Genomic DNA, 18,687 nt, shown 5'->3' with positions numbered 1-18,687 from the left:
CAGGACAGGAATTAGCGGTTTGTGCTGCTGTATCCAGCTGCCCTTATCCTGTTGATAACACTCATACATTAATCATAGAAATGATTTATTTGAAATGGCTCAGGAGATGAGGTTTACCTCGTTTCTTTCTTCCTAAACTCAACACTCACTCACTGCTCAAATGTGTTAACATTGTGGTGAGTCCTTGACAGACACATTTCCACATCCTCAGCCTCAGTAGTCCTAGTGCCTGAGGGAACAAAATACTCAGATCTCCATATGCAATGGCATCTCTTCCCTTGGCAGGAACGCCGTAAGAGACAGCAGTGGGAGATCGTACACAAGCAGAATGAGACGTCACAGAAGATCTCAGCTCGTGCATTTGCTCAGCGGTACCTGGCTGACCTTCTCCCGTCTGTCTTTGACAGTCTCAGGAATAGTGGCTATTTTTATGATCCAATTGAAAGAGGTTTGTAGAAATTTTTATTAGATTCATTGTTATGCTGAGAATTTTATTACTGGTTCAAATTTATTTCATGTGTAAGATCACTGCCCTGGTTTTTTGGTTTTTGTTTTTTGGGTTTTTTTTTTGTTGTTGTTGTTTTTTGGTTTTTTTTTTGTAGTCCAGGCCAGCATCAAACTTATGATTTTCCTACCTCCTCCTCTCCCTCCTGGATGCTGAAAACACAGGAATGTGCCACCATGCCCTTCCTAATCATTTTTATTTTGAATTAGAATTTTTATATTTCTGAAACAAAAAGTCAGTTGTAGTTGTTTAAGTATCATACCTTCTAAACACATAGCATTGTTGGAAAGCAAAAGAAAAGCTTAAGTCTTTAAAGCAGTGTGTTATAAAGGTATTGATTTAGGATATTAGCAGCTCCTTATTGATAAGCAGGATTATATAATAGAAAGAGTTGATGTGAAAAACATGAGTTTAGACCCCGGTTTCATAAGTTTTATGACCATCAGTTTTCTCATTTTGAAATGATTTTTTAGAAATTAAATCATAAAGTATGTGAAATTTTATACATAGATTCATTCTGTTTCTATAGAGAACCCTGGCTGTCACATATTTTTACCCTAAGTGTGGTTCTAGAGCAACAGAAGGATAAGAATAAATTTTTTTAAGGATCTGGAACATTCCAGTAATGATGTATGCCTTTAATTCAGCACTCAGGAGTCAGAGACAGGCATATCTCTGAGTTCCAGGCCACCCAGAGCTACACAAGGAAAACCCTGTCTTGAAGCTGCCCCCACCCCACCAAAACAAAGAAGTATATGGTCCTGGTTTTCCTATTTGCTAACACCTACATTTACTAAAGCCTCTCCTAGAAGCATGGTGGTCAGTAAAACCTGTTATGTGAACTAGTTAACCAACTTATGTAGACAAATGCATTTGAATATATTGATTAACCTATTGTGAGTAGCAAGGAATTTAGTGACTGCATTTAAAACTTTTGACAAATTGTGGAAAAATAAGAAAAACAATTATGCTGGTTGGTTGCACCTAGTATCTCTGGATAAATTGACAAAAGAAAGCAATGAGTGCCATGATAAAGTGAACCAGCTGCTAGCATCCTAGGTGATGGAGGACAGTAGTGAGCTCAGTGATATGATCGACCGACTCCAGATGTGCACAGAAGACTAGAGGGGTCTAAGGTTCTCTCCAGCAGCCATGGAGCTCAAATGGCAGAAAATCAAATGGAAGCACTAAAGATCAATAAGAATTCAACAAAACTTCTACTCCCAGCTTCAGGGTGTTAATGGCTAAAGGCCAGGCACTAAATCGGTAAAGAATACGTCCTGTAACTTTTGTAAAACTGTAGAAATCATTTGTAAAATATTGCTTCTACTGCAGTAGAATGGAAATTAACCAGAGCATATTTAGAAAATGTGGCAAAAAGCTATGCTATGTTGCTGCCTGTACCCTGAACTATGACACCTGACCCTACCTGCCCTTGGGGGTTGGAGGTGAGGTGGCTCAGTGCCAACTACAGACTCTGGGAGCAGGTGAGAAACAGCAAGCAAGCTCTCTGAGCACTGCTGCGAGCTCCTCTAGTACCCTCCACCCACACCCCATGGGTCCCAGAAAGCATTGCTTCTAAACAGCAGTTCCTGATTGGCTGGCATTGTCTGTGCCAGCAATCCTTGGACTCTCAGGCAGTGGCAATTAGGTCCTCCTGCAGGAGGTGCTTTTGTGAGGTCCCCAGCGTTTACAGAGAGGTGGCCCCACCATTCCTGCTACATTATGTGAGTGTATTTAACATTTATGTTGAGAAGATGGTGATGCTAAGCAGTGTTACATTGGGGAAACAGTCTGTCTAATGATTTGCAGAAATGGCTTAATGAAATCCTTTCTTGCAGATATTGAGGTCGGATTCCTGCCATGGCTGCTGAATGAAGTTGAGAAGACCATGGAGCACAGCATGGTGGGAAGAACTGTGCTTGACAGTAAGTTACTTTACATAAAAGCCAAGAAGTGCAAGTGGGGGACACTAGTGTTAGTGACAATAAACCTCGAGGCTGTCAGCTGTATTAACAGTTTTCACCCTCTTTTTCTCTGGTTTTCCTGTAATTGCGTTATATATCTTCTATTGTTGCTTCATACATGGCGTCTTTAAAGACGGAAAGATATAACCCGTTCAAAGCATTAATTGATAGTTGTATGTGCTAAATGTATAAAGGCTGATGGGGAAGGGGGAGGCCTAGGGATATTTGTACTTGTCTATAAAGAAAGTATGGGAACTCAAAATGACCTCTGACCTTTTCAGTGTTGATCCGTGAAGTGGTTGAAAGAAGGATAAACGATTATGAGAGTAAGGAAGCTGCACAGCCCGCTCAGAGGTCGGATGATGTGCCTAACGACCCTAACACAGTGCCAGACCCCTCGGTGAGTCTAGAATCACAGCAGTCAACCACACTCCATACCCAGAAGCCAGTTTTAGATACATACTCCTCACAGACAGCACCAGTCCAAGAGAAGAAGCCTGTGGAAGAGGGGTCTTCCTTATGGCAGAATGACCAAACAGAACTGAGGGAGCCTGTAGGAGAGGAGTTGTCACAACCAGAAGGATCACTGGAGCCAGAGAGCAGCTCAACATCTGGTCAGTAGTAATGGTGCGTATGACCCAGGCTTTAGAAATTATATGACACTCAGCCGCCAAGTCTTTTTGTCTAGTTGGCTGAACAAATCAATTATGATTAAAAAAATAAAACTAATAAAAAATGGCACTTTTTCATTTATTTATCAGAATATTCAAAGGCCATGATGTCTTACTAATAAGAATCTTGTCCAAGCACTAGTTTCCCATTACTCTCATATATAACTAGTAAGTGTGTCTTTTCTTAATCCTTCTCATCTTGTGGTTAACCTGTTTTCGGTAGGTCTCCTGTCTCACTTAGATAATAGGTGCTGTCAGCCATTAAGCCTGTCTCCTCTGTAGGAAACTAGCCCATTCACTCGGTAAAGAATACCTAAGCGCACTCCTAAAGGCTGGGCTGCCACACCTGAGCCCTTGTTGTGTAAATTAAACAGCCACCCCCTCCAGCATCAGTATTTGACAAAGGTTTACTGACTGATCTGGACCTGTTGCTTCTCGCATCTTTCTTTTTCATATCTCATCATAGAGAAGTTTCAGGCATTGCCAAGCAAAGCAAAGCAGTCCCCTCCCTCCACACACAGCTCTGCTGCCAGCTAGAAGTGCCCAGACCTTTTGTGGGCTAGTTAGGTTCATGCATGACTCAACAAAGTGTTCTTTACATATCTTATTCTTTACCAAATAGTATGTCTTTCCATACTAGTTAACGTAACTTGCTTGTCTCTTAAAAATGTGTATTGTAGGGGTTGGGGATTTAGCTCAGTGGTAGAGCGCTTGCCTAGCAAACGCAAGGCCCTGGGTTCGGTCCCCAGCTCCGAAAAAAAAAAAAAAAGAAAAAAAGAAAAAAAAAGAGAAAAAAAGAAAAATGTGTATTGTAGAAAGTCGTAGTATATAGAGGAGTCACTCGTGACTTAACTTGGCTCTTTGGAATGACCACCTCAGCCCTATGGCTGCTGGCAGTAACTGAAGCCTGCATTGTCAGGCAAGCATCCCATCAAGTCTTCAAATGCCAGCAGAGGTAGAATCTGCAGTCATGGAGTGGCTTGACTTATTGATGTATCCACTATAATTTCCTAAGACCAGAGCAAGAGTGTATACGTGATTATGACTATAAAACGAGTGTACCCAGTTCTCCATGTATATCACAATACTACTTAAACATCATGGGCACTTCCGGAGCCGTGCACTCATGTTTCTATTTCCATCTTCCTTTAGCTAAGTCAGTCAGTGACATGAACAGGTAACTAACTGCTGCATGTCAGGCACCACGCAGGAGCTACAGACCTTAGGGTCTGTATCAGACACCCTCGCACTCTCATCGTCTAGTAGTGTAGCTGCCTTGAGTACGTGCTACCAATGAAGACCCCAGAGCTAGGAAATGGAGTGACTTGCAGCAGGTAACAAATGCAGTGAGTTACAGCATGTCACCAGAGCCTTGGTGGACTTCAGCCTCATAAGCGTCGTCCTCTGCCCTCTGCCCTTGGGACGCACTGACTACAGATTTAAGTGAGTTACTGCTCTGCAGAATATGAAACATTCAACTTATTGCTATCCACTGCTGGGCTAGGTCTCCCATGTTAAACAGTCTATCATCATTCTAAAATCTGTAACATACTGACTTTAGCAAAAGCCCAAAATTTTTGATTAAAATTATTGCTATTTATTAAAAGATTTTAATTAAATTTAATAGTAAATATAAAATTATTTTATTTTTTAAGTATTTATTTATTTTATATATACGAGTACATTGTATCAGACACACCAGGAGAGGGCATCAGACTCCATTACAGATAGTTGTGAGCCACCATGTGGTTGCTGGGAATTGAACTCAGAACCTCTGGAAGAACAGCCAGTGCTCTTAACCGCTGAGCCATCTCTCCAGCCGCCAAATTATTTTATTTTTATAGTTGAAAAATTAAAGTAACTACAAGTTATTTAAAATTAATTTGAGGCTAATTGCTTTTTGCAACTGTTACTATCCATTGTAAAATCGAGTTTATTCAACATTTTGCAACAATTTCTTCTTCGACAATTTCATACTTGTACATAATTCATTAGAATTACTTATGTTCCACACCCTCTTTTATCACCCTCCAACCCCTGTCAGCCCTCTCTTGCTCCCTACAAAACCCTTCCCCAAATCTGTGTCTGTTTTGTTTTGTGACCCACTGAGTTCGTCTAGGGCCATCTGTGTGACTTTAGAACTGTCTGTTAGGGCCTGGTGGGCTCCGCAGTGGTACAACTAGAGAGACAGCCCCTTCTCCCCATCTGTCAGTAGCCAATAGCTCTGCGGGCCCACAACCCCCCTTCATGACTACAGGGCTAGTCTTGTGCAGCCCCAGTACAGATAATCGCAGCCATTGTGAGTTCAAGATTATAACCGCTGTGTCGTATCCAGAAGGCATTGCACAGCCTTGTGTCTTCCAGCTCTTCCAGTCATCTTGCCCCTCTACTGAGCCTTTGGGGGTCATGTAAAATGTCATCAGTCATTCTCAGCACCTTAAGTTTCTTTCTTTTCTTTCTTTCTTTCTTCCTTCCTTCCTTCCTTCCTTTCCTTTCCTTTCTAAATATTTATTATTATGTATACGGTGTTCTGCCTGCATATATACCTGCTGGCCAGAAGAAAACACCAGATCTCATTACAGATGGTTGCGAACCACCATGTAGTTGCTGAGAATTGAACTCAGGACCTCTAGAAGAGCAGTCAGTGCTCTTAACCACTGAGCCATCCCTAAGGCCCACCTTGAGTTTCTTTGTTTTCTACTAAGAGAAGCTTCTCTGATAGTTTGGAATATGCTTTGTCTTGTCTGGGTATAAACAGAGACACTTAGAAAGCAGAGTAACACTGTGCCAATTCACACAGCAGTCATCAGTCCCAGCTAGGGCCAGGGCTTCCTCAGCCATGTGCCTTTGACCATGTGTGGTTGTTTTCTAGACAGGCAATGTATGCATAAGTTTAGGGATTCCACACTGAAACAGGCTTAGCCTGTCCATCCTAGAAAGAAACAGCTAAGTGAGAGATGAGGGCACTGTACCTGAGAGGAAAGAAGCCAGCTTTACATTATATGGAAACAAGGATGTTACGTGAAGAGGGAGCTTTCATGGTTTAGGAAGAGTCTCTTCAGGCACATGTGGGCTGCAGTAAAGAGAGGGCAGCAATCTGAAGTCCCTGGTATCAGTGACCGTAACCATGAGCGGCGGCGCAGATGAGCATGAGCAGACAGACTCTGCAACTCCATCTGATTCACTGGGGTTTGCCAACGCTCCTTTTACAAACCCGTCCTTCCTGAGGTCTCACTCAGGTAGCACTGAGGTGACAGGATAAGCGATGACTTATGGTCACCATGCACAGACTGGAATCACGGAATTGATCCCACATACCTAACTAGAGAGAAGCTAGAATGTTGTTTCCCCTATTTCACATCATTAGGTTTGAGCCATGTGAATCTCTCCAAGAACTTGCAGGGACTGGCTCAAGCCACACCTTCTGGGATGGAATCTACCAACGAGCAGCTAACCCTCAGCTCAGAGGACAACTTTTCTTTTCTCAAAGCTCCCCTTTGTGAAACTGGGGAAAGAACTCACCTCGTGGTTTTTTCACTGCCTATTTCTTTTATCCCAGCAAAGTTTCATTTTCTTATGTTGGCAAAAACATGAACCACATCATCCAGTTTCACCTAATTTTGATTCTATATGTTCTGCTTATTCTAGAAAGTTTGATATGTTCTCCCTTAATCTTTTATTTTTATGTATTGTGTAACAGAGTAGCCTTGGCGGTTTTCCTGAACATATCTATATGAAGCCACTCTGCGGAGCCTAAGTTTGGTTCATTTCCCATGGATAGAACCAGCAACCAGTACCCATTATTTCTGATAATTCAACTAAGCTCGAAAGTAAAATTCAAAACAAATGTCTGAAGGTATACTGATTTTTAGAAAATAAGCATTTTAAATTGTGTTAATTATAGTCTATTAATATTCATTTTTACCACCAGGGGTCAGTAAAACACTGTGTCACTGTTAACTTGAATTCAAGGTTATATGTAATTTAAGAAATTTTGGTATGCAGATCAAATTTCATCATGTACTGTGCCACAGGTTTTCAGCCATAGAGAGAGACGGAGCCTCTCACACGGGTAGGATGGAGCTGTTGTCGTTGTTTTGCCAAATAAGACAGACGCAGAAAGACAGATGCCAATTGTTAATCTTAACGTAGACTTTAGCTTTGAATGTGTGGTGTGTGTATCTGACTGTGTGTATATGTGTTTATCTGTGCGTGCGTGTGAAGTGGAAAAGGTACTAAGGGCGTGGAAGTGATCTTCAGGAGGCAAAGGGAGTGAGGGAAGGGAATGGAATATTGGAGAGAAGAGGGGAGAGGGGGACCTGCAAGATTAGGGGGGGCAGGGGCTGGGGGGAAGAGTATGGGAGAGGAAGGACAGCACAGTGTGTAATGGCATCATTAAAATGCCATAGTGATCGAGCTTCATTGTTTTGTCTGCTGATTTAGTAACTTGGAGGGCAATTGTTTAAAAATGAATTGCTCTCCTTGGAGATCCAGACTCCCATTGAAGATTTACCTCGCTCTAACGTTATCCGCCAGTTTAATCAGGTGCCAGAGCAACTCTCATGATTGTTGCAGACTGGAATTCTGCTGTACTCAGTGACTTCAGTCTTCATCCTGACTCTGGATCCTTAACAGATGGCCATTCTGTCAGCTGCTCTTCATTAATTACCACGTCTGTCAGTCCTCTCCTTCACCTGTGGGTCCTAGCCTTCCACACTAAGTTACATCACCAGCCCTAATCTCTCCTGTTCACTCTTAAAATGAGGCTGTTTTTACCTCATGAACTAGGAAACAGTTCTTTCCTGTTCAGTTCTGTCTCCCCTGGCCCAGGCAGTGCTCTGCTTAGTCAGTCGCTTGCTCCTGACATTGTCATTAGGAGCTCTTATACCACATTAAAAGCTATCCCAGGGCACACGTAAGGCACTGCCAAAGCCTGGTACTCTTGAGTTCACACTCTGAGACCCACACAGGAGGAGGAGAGACGTGACTCCTTAGGTTGTCATCTGACCCCTCATAGGTTCTGCGGCGTAAGCATCCATGCACATATGTGTACCAGAGGAGAAAAGTTCAATGCCTTCCCATTTCTACTCTTCGTTGTAATCTTTGGAATTCTAGATTATGATTATGACCAAGGGGGCAGAATTTTATTATATCAGTGTGCAATAAACATCTCTCTTCCCTCGGTGTTCTCTCAGTGAGAGATCATTTCTCCCAGTTTTTACAACCTCTCTCCCTTAACCCTGTAACCACTACTAGGAAACTTCTACTTATCTTGGTTCTTCTCAGGTGTCTCTGAAGCCCAGATGCTATACCTGTAATCTCGCCACTTTGGAGTCCTGTAAGACCCTTATTCCCTATGAGTTAGGTAGCACCACACACATCGTCTATCTCAAGTATATACAAACACACCATATAGAGCAGCGGTTCTCAGCCTGAGGGTAATGACCCTTCCACAGAGTTTGCCTAATACCATCAGAAAACACAGATATTTACATTACAATTCATTACACTAGCAAAATTAAGTTATGAGTGGCAGTGAAAATAATTTTATGGTTGGGGAGTCCCTACAGCATGAGAAACTATAGTAAAGGGTTGCAGCATTAGGAAGGTTGAGAACCACTGGTCTAGAACATAGAAACTCAAATAATGCTGATAAGTGCAACGCCATAAAGTCCACAAACTTGAGCCTGCATACCTCCTCTACTATTTTGACTTTTGGGTAATAATTGCACAGAAGTCAAAAGATGGCATACAAGGGGAAAGTTATTGCTATGAGCACAGCATGGAGCTAACAGTCACAAGGGAGAAGGCATAGGAAGATATCTCTTGAAGTGTAAGAGTCTGGGCTAAAACAAAGCATTCCTCAGTCCTAGATTTTAATATGGCACAGGGCAGGAGTTGCCTGCCATAGGCGGGGAGCACACCACTACCACCACCTCGAATGCTAGAATAAGGACCTCTCAAATCTCCCTGTCTCGGTCTTGTTTCAGCCCCATGGCCCTGGAGACCAGCAGACTCGGGCCATAACAGCTGACAAGTAGCTTAGCAGCCGCTGAAGGAGCCAGTAGGCTCAGTGTCCCTCAGAGCCACATTCCAAAGACACTCGTCACTATTTGACTTTGGGTTAGCACCCTGGAAAAGACCATGTTTAGGGCCTGACTTTATTTGATTTGACTCAGAGTTCGCTCGTTGACAAAGGTCCTAACACCAGGGCATTGTTACTGAGTAATGTAAATCGGGTGTGAGTGCAGTGACATTTACCTAAGATGAAGGCTGTGGCGGGAACAGTGAGAGAGGCAGAGCATGTGCGTGAGCGGCCACGGGAGCTTTGGAAATGTCGACATACTCCTGGAGTCCGTATGAAGGGTAACTGCACGCCTGGGGAAGACCTGAGATGGCATGGATCACTCATTCCCGTCGAAGGCATGCCCAGCCTCTGTAGAACCTACATAGCAAAGCATGGGGGACTTAGTGACTCGCCTATGTCTTCTCTGGGGGTCAGCCAGATAGCTTGGTGGGTAAATCCCCTCACACCAGTCATCATGACCTGAGTTCAGTTCCCCAAGACGCACAGAGTGAAGGGAGAGAACTCACTCCTGCATGCTGTCTTCTGACCTCCCTCATGTGCAGTGGCATGCACTAACCCCGACACACACAAGAATGGTCTGCAGAGGGATATTTCTACTGCGGATTGTAATTGCCGACCCACGAACTTTGCTGAACAGATTCTAGTGGTCATATACAACAAAGACAATCTGACAGTATTTTAGTTATAAGGTTATTATAAAGAGTAAAATATGGACTGGAGAGATGGCTCAGTGGCTAAGAGCACTGACTGCTCTTCCAGAGGGCCTGAGTTCAATTCCCAGCAACCACATGGTGGCTCACAACCATCTGTAATGAGATCTGATGCCCTCTTCTGGTGTGTCTGAAGACAGCTACAGTGTACTTATGTAATAAATATAAATAAATCTTTTTTAAGGGTAAAATAAAAACTACAATAAAAAACTCAAAGTAGGTGTGGGACAAAAATATGTCTTCCAAAATACTATGTCACACTTACTCAGAAATGTCCAGGACTTACCAAAAGAACTTTTAACAAACATACAAAAATTGGAAAGTCTTATCCATGGAAAGGAACAAAGGTCTGTGTGCAGAAACTGTGTGAGGAAGTCCAGATTTCAGCCTACAGGAGAAAATTACTTGAATCATTTACATGTTCAAAAAATTGAAGGAAACAGTACCTGAGAACTAGTGTGTAGGAATATGGTCTCATCAAATGGCAAAATGAGTGGCAGTCAGAAGCAGTGGGGCTGAGATATAACTCCGGTGAAAAGCACTGGCTGCTGCTCAGAGGACCAGCGTTCAGTCCCCAGCCATCCACAGGGTGGTTTACAATGTTCTGCAAGGCCAGTCCCAGGAGATCTGATGCTCCTTCTGGCCTCGTTGCACACCAGGCACACATGTAAGGCAGAGATATGCCAGCAAAGCACCCGTCAGAACCAAGTGGAAATTCTGGTGTTCAAAAGTAGATTCTGACTCAAAACCTATCGCCAAGACTTCCGTAAGCAGATTTGATCTGCAAAGAAAGAATCCCCGAAACCAGAATCAATAAGATAAAATAAATCCACTCTGGGGAACAGGAAGGAAATGAGAGAAGGCTAATGAATGGAGGCTGAGAGACCTGCCCCAAACCATCAGGCATACAAAGATGTGAACAGGGAATGTCAGACAGAAGAGTCCAGAAGAGGGTTTGAAGACACATGGCTAAAAACTTAGACGTGGTAGAAAGTACCTGCTTCCCTATCCAAGAGGCTTAGTGAGCTCTCCATGAAGACATCACATGGTGATGAGCCACAGAGTTCCAAGAGACCAGGGAAATGGTGAAGGTAGCCAGACAAGCTTGACCTATCCTGTGCACGTGCTTCTCAGATTATCAGCTGACTTCACACACTACAGCCATCATGGCGGTCAGAAGGCATGAGCATATCTGTGTGTTCAGAGAAGGACTGTGAGTCAAGAATTCTAAGGGACAGCGAGACTGCACTTCAAATGAACAAAAAATAAAACATTGCCAGATAGTAAAAACTGGATCAGTCCCAACACACCACATGGACACACAACACATATGTACACGTACTGCACACATGTACACATGCACACAAAAGGGCTGTGACTAGCAGCCCTACTCTACAAGAAATACTAATGCTGAAATGAAAAAAGTAGTAACTCAGATGCATGCACATAAAAAGCATCAATAAAAATCATACATGCGTATAAAAGACTGAGTAGCTTTAACCTTTTTTGCCACTTAAGATAGCATAATAAGGCAGACATCATAAAATTACCAGTTGGATCCTAATGTATCAAGGCAATTTTCAGATTAGCCAAGCACAGGTGGGGAGACAGGGTGATCCTAGAGGGAAATGCTCATATGCTATCAAAATTAAGCCTGTATTGGTCTAAAGTAGATTGATTCAATTAAAATGTGAACTGTAATCCCCAGAGCAGCCACTAAGAGAATAACTTCTAAAGAGAATAATAAAAAGGAAGCAAAAGCACATTGTGTGGTGGAAGACACACACTTAATACAAAAAGGGGGGCAGTAATGGAGAAACAGAAGCATAAAAACGCAGAAGAGCTGTGGAAACAGCAAAATGGCAGAGGAGGCTCCTGAGCAGTTACACTAAATGACTTACACTCTGGCTTCCAGAAGGCAGCAACGAGCAGAGTATAAAGTAGAACGATCCAGCCATACTGTCTACAAGATATAACTTGACACACTCTGTTTAAGGTGCTTGCCTAGGGAAGACCTGCAGTTCAAAGACAGCTATGTCAAAGGTAAAGATACGGAAAACAACAAAACCTGAGTCCAGCCAAAGCTGGAGCAGCTCTCCTGCCAATAGATGCAGTCAGACCGCATCCCTGCGACAGACCCTTCAGGGGTGTACACAGAGCACAAGCTTACTGCAGTTTACAGTTTGGGGGGCTTTAGTCTGCAGTCAGTGACCCCGTTGTACAGGCCTAAAATGAGATTACGGGAAATAGTAGGTAGCATAGGCTGCCTGCCTCGTGGTGGCCAGGAAAAGCAGAGAGACAAGGAGGATATAGAAATGCTATCACCTTGATCGTTGCAGATCGTGTGCATGCATCAAGTTGTCATATCACCTTCCATTAATATGTAATTTAATATGCCAATTTAAAAATTACCTGTCATAGAAAAAACAATCTAAAGAAAAAACTGCATGCCAAGATGTACCAGCTCCTCCAACTAGCAATGGTGACTTTCAAACAGCTGTTAGAAATTTCTATGATGAAGTAAAACAAAAAGTGAAAAATAAGAAGTCCCAGCATTAACGAAAGAATCAGTTGGTATTCTAGAACTGAAAAAGCAGTGCCAGCCTCCCATTCGTCCACTAAGGGATCTAAGCTCAAGGGCCGCTCCTCTGTGAAGCCTTCCTTGGTCTCCAGCATTGGGCAGCACACACATGGCTCATGGGAAAGAGAGAAACTCAAGAAGAAAAGAGTTTATTGCAGAGCTTTGCGTGCTCCCCAACAGTAAACACTGGGTTTCTATCCTAGGGAAGAAGCGACAAACCGCTGAGGTACAGCAGACAAACTCAGGATATTCCACAGCAGGACCTCTCTTGGCTGCTCCGCCCCACACAGCTACCTCCTATTTCCCACAGTCCCCTAGAGGCTCTGTCCTTCTTTCAGGAAACAGCCTGGGCGATGGGGCAGAGCTGGCTGCTGCGCCTAGTGGCCAGCAGTGGTACAGCTTGGAATCCATCAGCCCTGGCGGCCAAAGGTGCTAGGTCCGCAGCCCCTAGTGTCCAAGCCATCTGTGAGGGGCTTCAAAAAAGCCGCACACCCCACCCCCACCCCGGGAGCCCAGACTCAGGCAGTCAAAAGACACATCTCTGTCTTGTCACACAAATGAGCACTACCCTTGAAGCTCCCAGGGCTGGATACTGTGCAGAACACTGGCAACTCCCAAACAAGCGTCACCCTGCCCTGCCTTCTCCTCCTCTGCTTTGGGCAAACTATCTTCCCGAGAAGAAGGGCAGGGCAAGGCATGGACTTCCAAGCGGCCTCTTTGAAGGAAGAGCTAAGATTGTAGTATGCCTACCTCCTCACCTAGAGGACCTTGATGGCCGATTCTCCCGGCCTCTGGCCCACTGGCATCTGGGAGATCAGAAACAACAGGCTCCTTCCACAGCGAGGTGGAAAGAGAAAGGGGGTGTGGGGGTGGGGGAACACCCTGCCCGCAGCTATCTGATAGAGAAGGGTTCCTAGCCAGATGAGAGTTGGGTGGAAGGTTTTTGGTTTGTTTGGTTTTATTTTTGTTTTGTTTTGTTTTTTACTTTTATTTCTATTTTGTGTCTATTTATTTATGTGTTTTATCATGGTTTTTAAATACCCAGAAAAGTTGTAGAATCTGTCCAGGATTTCATCTAAGAGGAATGAGGAACAGCTCTCTGGATGGTTTAAGTTGCTGCTGGCCTCCTTCTCAAAGTCCAGCCTATCCCATATGGTGACCTCATATGTAGATCAAAGTGGTGATAGTGAAATTCTCACACTGACAGCTGCTGTTTTGCTCTTTGTTTCACAATCTTTTAGCCCCTCTAAATATAACATAAAGGGAGGGCAGAGACAGAGCACTGAATTCCTAAACACTCAGTCCCACCCGGCTGCCCCTTATCATGGCAAATGCTAACACGAGGTATCCAGCAGTACCTCAGCAGGTCCTTTAATGTTCTCACTGGCACCATTGTAACCCCTGGGACAAACAGTGTGTCACCTCACCCTTTACACGTGAGCCTTAGGACGGTGCCCTGGAAGTTTAGACACTCCCCTGAATGGTGGGAACTCAAGCACTTTGCACAATGCCAAACTGAGTTCATGTTTGACAGTTGTGGGATTTTATTCTTTGTCTTTGTAGAGCTATGTCTGGTTATGTTGTTTTTTAAAGTTGAGTGGAACGTTAGCCTGACGTTTCCTAGAAATGAAGGTAACTAAGGCTCTCCAAGAACAAATGATACTTTCAAGTTCTGAGGGCTGAGCACAAGAGAATTCTATTAAAAACATTCAGCCCAGATACGCAGGAAGGCAGTCCACTATGCTGGGGTTGGCAGTTCCAACAGCGGTGTGCAGATGTGACATCCACGAGTGCCAGAGCCCTGACTGCACTGTCCAAACAGTCCTAAGATACAATGGTTTATCTCCACCAGGAACACGGCAGCATTATCTCTGGTGTCTCATGCAGAGCATTCTGGTACATTGTGTATCATTAGAAATGCTAATTTCTGGCATAAAAACTGCTGTCTTCTTAGACAAACTAGGTCTAAGCAACTTGCAGACAGACTGTCCTGTCAGCCCACTACACACCTAAATGAGTCCATTGGGTGGGCTGCACTTTTCAAATAATTAAGTGGAAAAGTAACAATTCTTTCAAAAGATTATCTACTTCATAATGACTAATTGAAAATATGTATGTCCTCAGATTGTTTTTATTTCACTCTTTCTCCTGAGGTATAGGAGAAATGTTTTGTTCTCTCCTGCATACATTGACATTTCCTGAGACAACTGGTGTAAATCTTGAGCAGGAAATGTATCATGTTTATATTTTTAAGGATAATTATAGCAACTCTATAAAAGTTGGAGAAAGAATGAAAATAAGGTTAATCGGTAATATTCAAATAATGAGACAAGAGGGCCTTTGTGAGGGCAGTACTGAGGGCCATTGCCAGACAAGGTCAGGAAAGGCAGGCATCTCTGAGACAGGGAGGCAAAGCTACGTCCTAGTGAAGAAACTGGGCTCCAAACTCAGTCTGCTTGTGCATTCCAGGAGTGGAAATTTGACAGTGTCCTCTGCTGTATCGGGCTTCACAGGCAGTGAAACAGGGCCAGTCAAGTGGCCTTGTACTTTCAGATGCAAAAAGCAAACACTGATTATTTTCTGCTTTAAAGATTTTTCCCCTAAAAATCTGCAAGGCAGAATAAATGTGCATTGTGTACCATGCACAGACACAGCTCACTGTCCTTTGTGCCCTAAATGTGTGTGTTTGCCTCAAGCTGGCCCTTCCCCTCTGGTTCTGAGATGATCAAAACAGACCTGCGTCTCCCCCCACCCAAGTGATATGCATACCCTTGCCTCTGACACTTGGGGACAGCCTCGTGCCTCCCTGCTGTGAGTAGAGACAGCAGAAGATGAAAGACTAGGGCACTCTTTTAACACTGGCCCTAGCAGCTAGCATACACAGGAGGGAAGACAGCAGCTGCCATCTTGGAGCCAGATGGGTTTGACTTGTATGGAAACACTCCTAAGATGGGAGAGTAAACTGCTCAGGAACAAGTGTTTGGTCAAGAGACAGTGGTCCAGGGGCGCTAGTCATGTAGGAGAGAAGGAGTGAAGAGTGGAGACGTCCACAAGGAGACAGCTGTGGAGGACGGGAAGGAGATGGGAAGAGGAGCTAGGGACTGGCCAGATGACGTCATCGGAAGAGCGGGATGGGGAGAGGACCAAGGTGACTGGCAGACAGATGCTGCCCCCTAAGGAGTCACTCCCCTTGGCAATGTTTTATGATAAATTTTAAACCAAGCACATTTAAAAATAAAATTTTATAAATGAATATATATATGTATACACACACATATATGAGACAGACATATTCTTTATAAAGTCTGACTATATGTGTATATATATATGTATATATATTCATATTCTCCATGAATGCATGTCCAGGCTGTCAGCAAAAAGTCCTTAATGGCTGTTTTTATGGTTTACTTAGCACCTGCTCTGGTTAATCTGTCATTTGGGACAGAGCTGCCCCCGAAGAAGAAGTGGCTGTGATTTGTACAGTAAACAGAGTCCCCAAAGCTGTTAGGTGGTCTTGAGAGTCCGTGACTGTGAGCAGTCATGGCCAAGGAGATTTTGCAAAGAGATGCTGTTGTGGCTTAGAGGCGGGAAGGGGACTCTAGGTTATGCAGGCAGACTCGGTGTTGGTTACTTTCCTCCTTTCTATGTCTGAAGCAGTTTAAGGAAGGAAGGAAGGAAAGAAAAGATAGAACTATGGCTTTTGTCTGTGTAGTTGCAACTAACAAAGTTGCTATGCTTGGATTCTTGTAAGAAGTATTTGTTTTTGGTTTTTTTAAAACTTCATTCTTTTTCTTTTCTTTTCTTTTCTTTTTTTCGGAGCTGGGGACCGACCGAACCCAGAACCTTGCGCTTGCTAAACAAGCGCTCTACCACTGAGCTAAATCCCCAACCCTTGTTTTTTTTTTAAAAAGTTCCTAATTCTAATAAATACCATGTCAAGCTTTAAATATGTACATGCAGATATACAGATGTTGATATGTATCGGAGCACACATGTGGAGGGTGCTTATACATGCACGGAAGCATCCCTGTGGAGGCCAGAGGTTGACATGATAAGGTAGCAGGCAGGCAAGCAAACCGACAGTCAGGTAGACCAACCTTATTTCCTTTAAGGAAAAAACTTAAAATGTGCAAATTATGCAAAGGACTCATCAGTCTATGAGTTGGTTATTTCTAGCATGCTTTCACTTCTCGTGTGTGCCCGCTGTAACCATTCCTAACAAAGTCACAGTGTGTGGAAGGTCAATATGAGCCACCGTCAAGCTGACAATAGTTTTAAAAGATGAGGTCATTACCTCATCAGAACTGCTTCAGTCTTCCTCAGCCATCAAGTATGAGTCATTACCTTTTGGTTCCAGGTTTGGATTTTTAAGGAGGGTCTTGTGACATAGCCCCAGTTGGCCTGGAGCTTACGATCCTGAGGCCTCAGTTTCCCAGACACACATCCCTGCGGCTGGCTTAGTCACTACTGTGCTAACTAAGTCCATTTAATCTTTAGACAAAGAGAGCACTGTGTGTTTCTTTCTGCTGGAGTGTACCCCTAGTCTACGCTCATTGAACTCTTGGCTGGATGCCAGTTTCTAAGAAGTGGGACTCATGGGAAATCACACATCCGGGTACTATTTTAGCTTTCTTTCTTCAACAAATGACTGTCCTTCATTAATTCATATTTCATCTATCTGTGTCTTACAGGGGTCTAATTTGTTCCAAAGCCAAGCTTCAGCCACGCCATCAGGAAGATTTAGCAGCAGCCTTAGAAACCATTGGCTCACTTTTAATGGGGGGCGGAGACTGAAAACGTGAAGGGTTTTCTTTTTCTTTTTGTTTGCCTATTGTAGATTATTCATTAAAGTCTTTTTTTCTTAAAACATTGTCTTCAATTGTTAGCAAAAGCCATCTATTCTTTTCAAACTGAAGAAACATCAACACAGAAACATCCCGTGAAGTGTGACAGTCCCCACTGCATGCTGGCGGGGGTGGGGGCACACCTAAGAAAGAACCCAGGGAATAGGTCTGCACTGTAGGGAGAAACTGGGGGTGGGGGTGGGGGGAGAGAGGACCTATACAGCTGATCTGTATGCCTTGCCACTGCCTTAGTCAGCAAATATTTATGTAGTGTGTGCTGTGTGTTGGGACCCATCATGGAGACTGGACACAGGAGTGAGCAAACAGCTGGTTCTGCCCTGACTACACTTCCTGGGCATTGTTAACTGAGTCCCGCCTCCCTCCCTGGGCAAACTTCTTGAGCCCTGTTATGGCTGAGGTGAGCTACTCCTAAAGGAGTTGGTGGCTGATTGGTTAGTTAGTTAATTAGGTTAGTTTAGTTAGTTAGTTAGTTACTTGCTTGCCTTGGAACCTGAAGATAACAAAGCTCATATTTTTAAAAAGGCATTCCAAAACCCCTTGATTTCACTAGATTTGTGTGTAAGGAGGCCAGAAGAAGACTTGGATTCCTGAGGACTGAAGTTACAGATGATTGTAAACTATCGTGTGGATGCGGTGGGGAATTGAACCCAGGTTGCCTAGATGAGAGGCCAAGACTCTTAGCCACTAAGCCATCTCTCCAGCCCCACTGAAGGTGTTTTTTATTTGTTTTCTGAGACAAGGTTTCTCTGTGTGGTCCTAGCTGCCCTGGAACTCTCTCTGTAGACCAGGCTGGGCTCAAACTCACAGATCCGTGAGCCTCTGTCTCCCAGGTGCTGGGACTAAAGATGTGCACCATCACACCCAGCTGGAAGTCCTTTTTAAAACAGTACTCTCGGTTGGGGATTTAGCTCAGTGGTAGAGCGCTTGCCTAGGAAGTGCAAGGCCCTGGGTTCGGTCCCCAGCTCCGGAAAAAAAGAACTAAAATGTAAATTTAAAAAAAATCCAATATATATATATATATACATGTACATATATATATATAAAATTAAAACAGTACTCTTTAATTTTTTCAGTAAATACAAGTTATGATTCAGTCGGTCTGTGTCAGGGTCAGAACATTATTATTTTTTAATCTTCTTAGTTTGGTGGGAAGTTCAGTCATAGATGAACGTTCTCTCAAACATCAGTCCCCTATTTTAATTTTACCTAGAATGTAATTCTCAGTGTAGAAGTTGAACTAATGAATTAAATGATGTCACGAAACTCTGGCCATGTCTGCCTGCTCCATAACCTCCAAAGA

At 43.5% G+C, this 18,687-nt stretch overlaps 1 protein-coding gene across 6 annotated transcripts in view; it reads left to right on the top strand.

Moving 5' to 3' along the window:
• Positions 1 to 17,389, top strand: part of Rsph3 (radial spoke head 3) — a 52,237-nt gene extending 34,848 nt beyond the window's left edge. For 2 of the 6 annotated variants that reach the window (XM_087567632.1, XM_087567649.1), the window contains 4 exons: positions 286 to 448; positions 2,347 to 2,433; positions 2,754 to 3,099; positions 17,214 to 17,389. In XM_087567632.1, the coding sequence (XP_087423758.1) occupies positions 286 to 448; positions 2,347 to 2,433; positions 2,754 to 3,094 (591 nt within the window). In that variant the 3' untranslated portion in view covers positions 3,095 to 3,099; positions 17,214 to 17,389. 6 annotated transcript variants of the gene reach the window in all.
• Positions 17,390 to 18,687: the final 1,298 nt, after the last annotated feature.

This window comes from Rattus norvegicus, chromosome 1 (genome assembly GCF_021556685.1).
Source record: "Rattus norvegicus strain SHRSP/BbbUtx chromosome 1, alternate assembly SHRSP_T2T, whole genome shotgun sequence".
NCBI classification, from domain to species: Eukaryota; Metazoa; Chordata; class Mammalia; order Rodentia; family Muridae; genus Rattus; species Rattus norvegicus.
The sequence above is the reverse complement of the archived record's forward strand: the minus strand, read 5'-3'. Positions and strand labels throughout refer to the sequence as shown.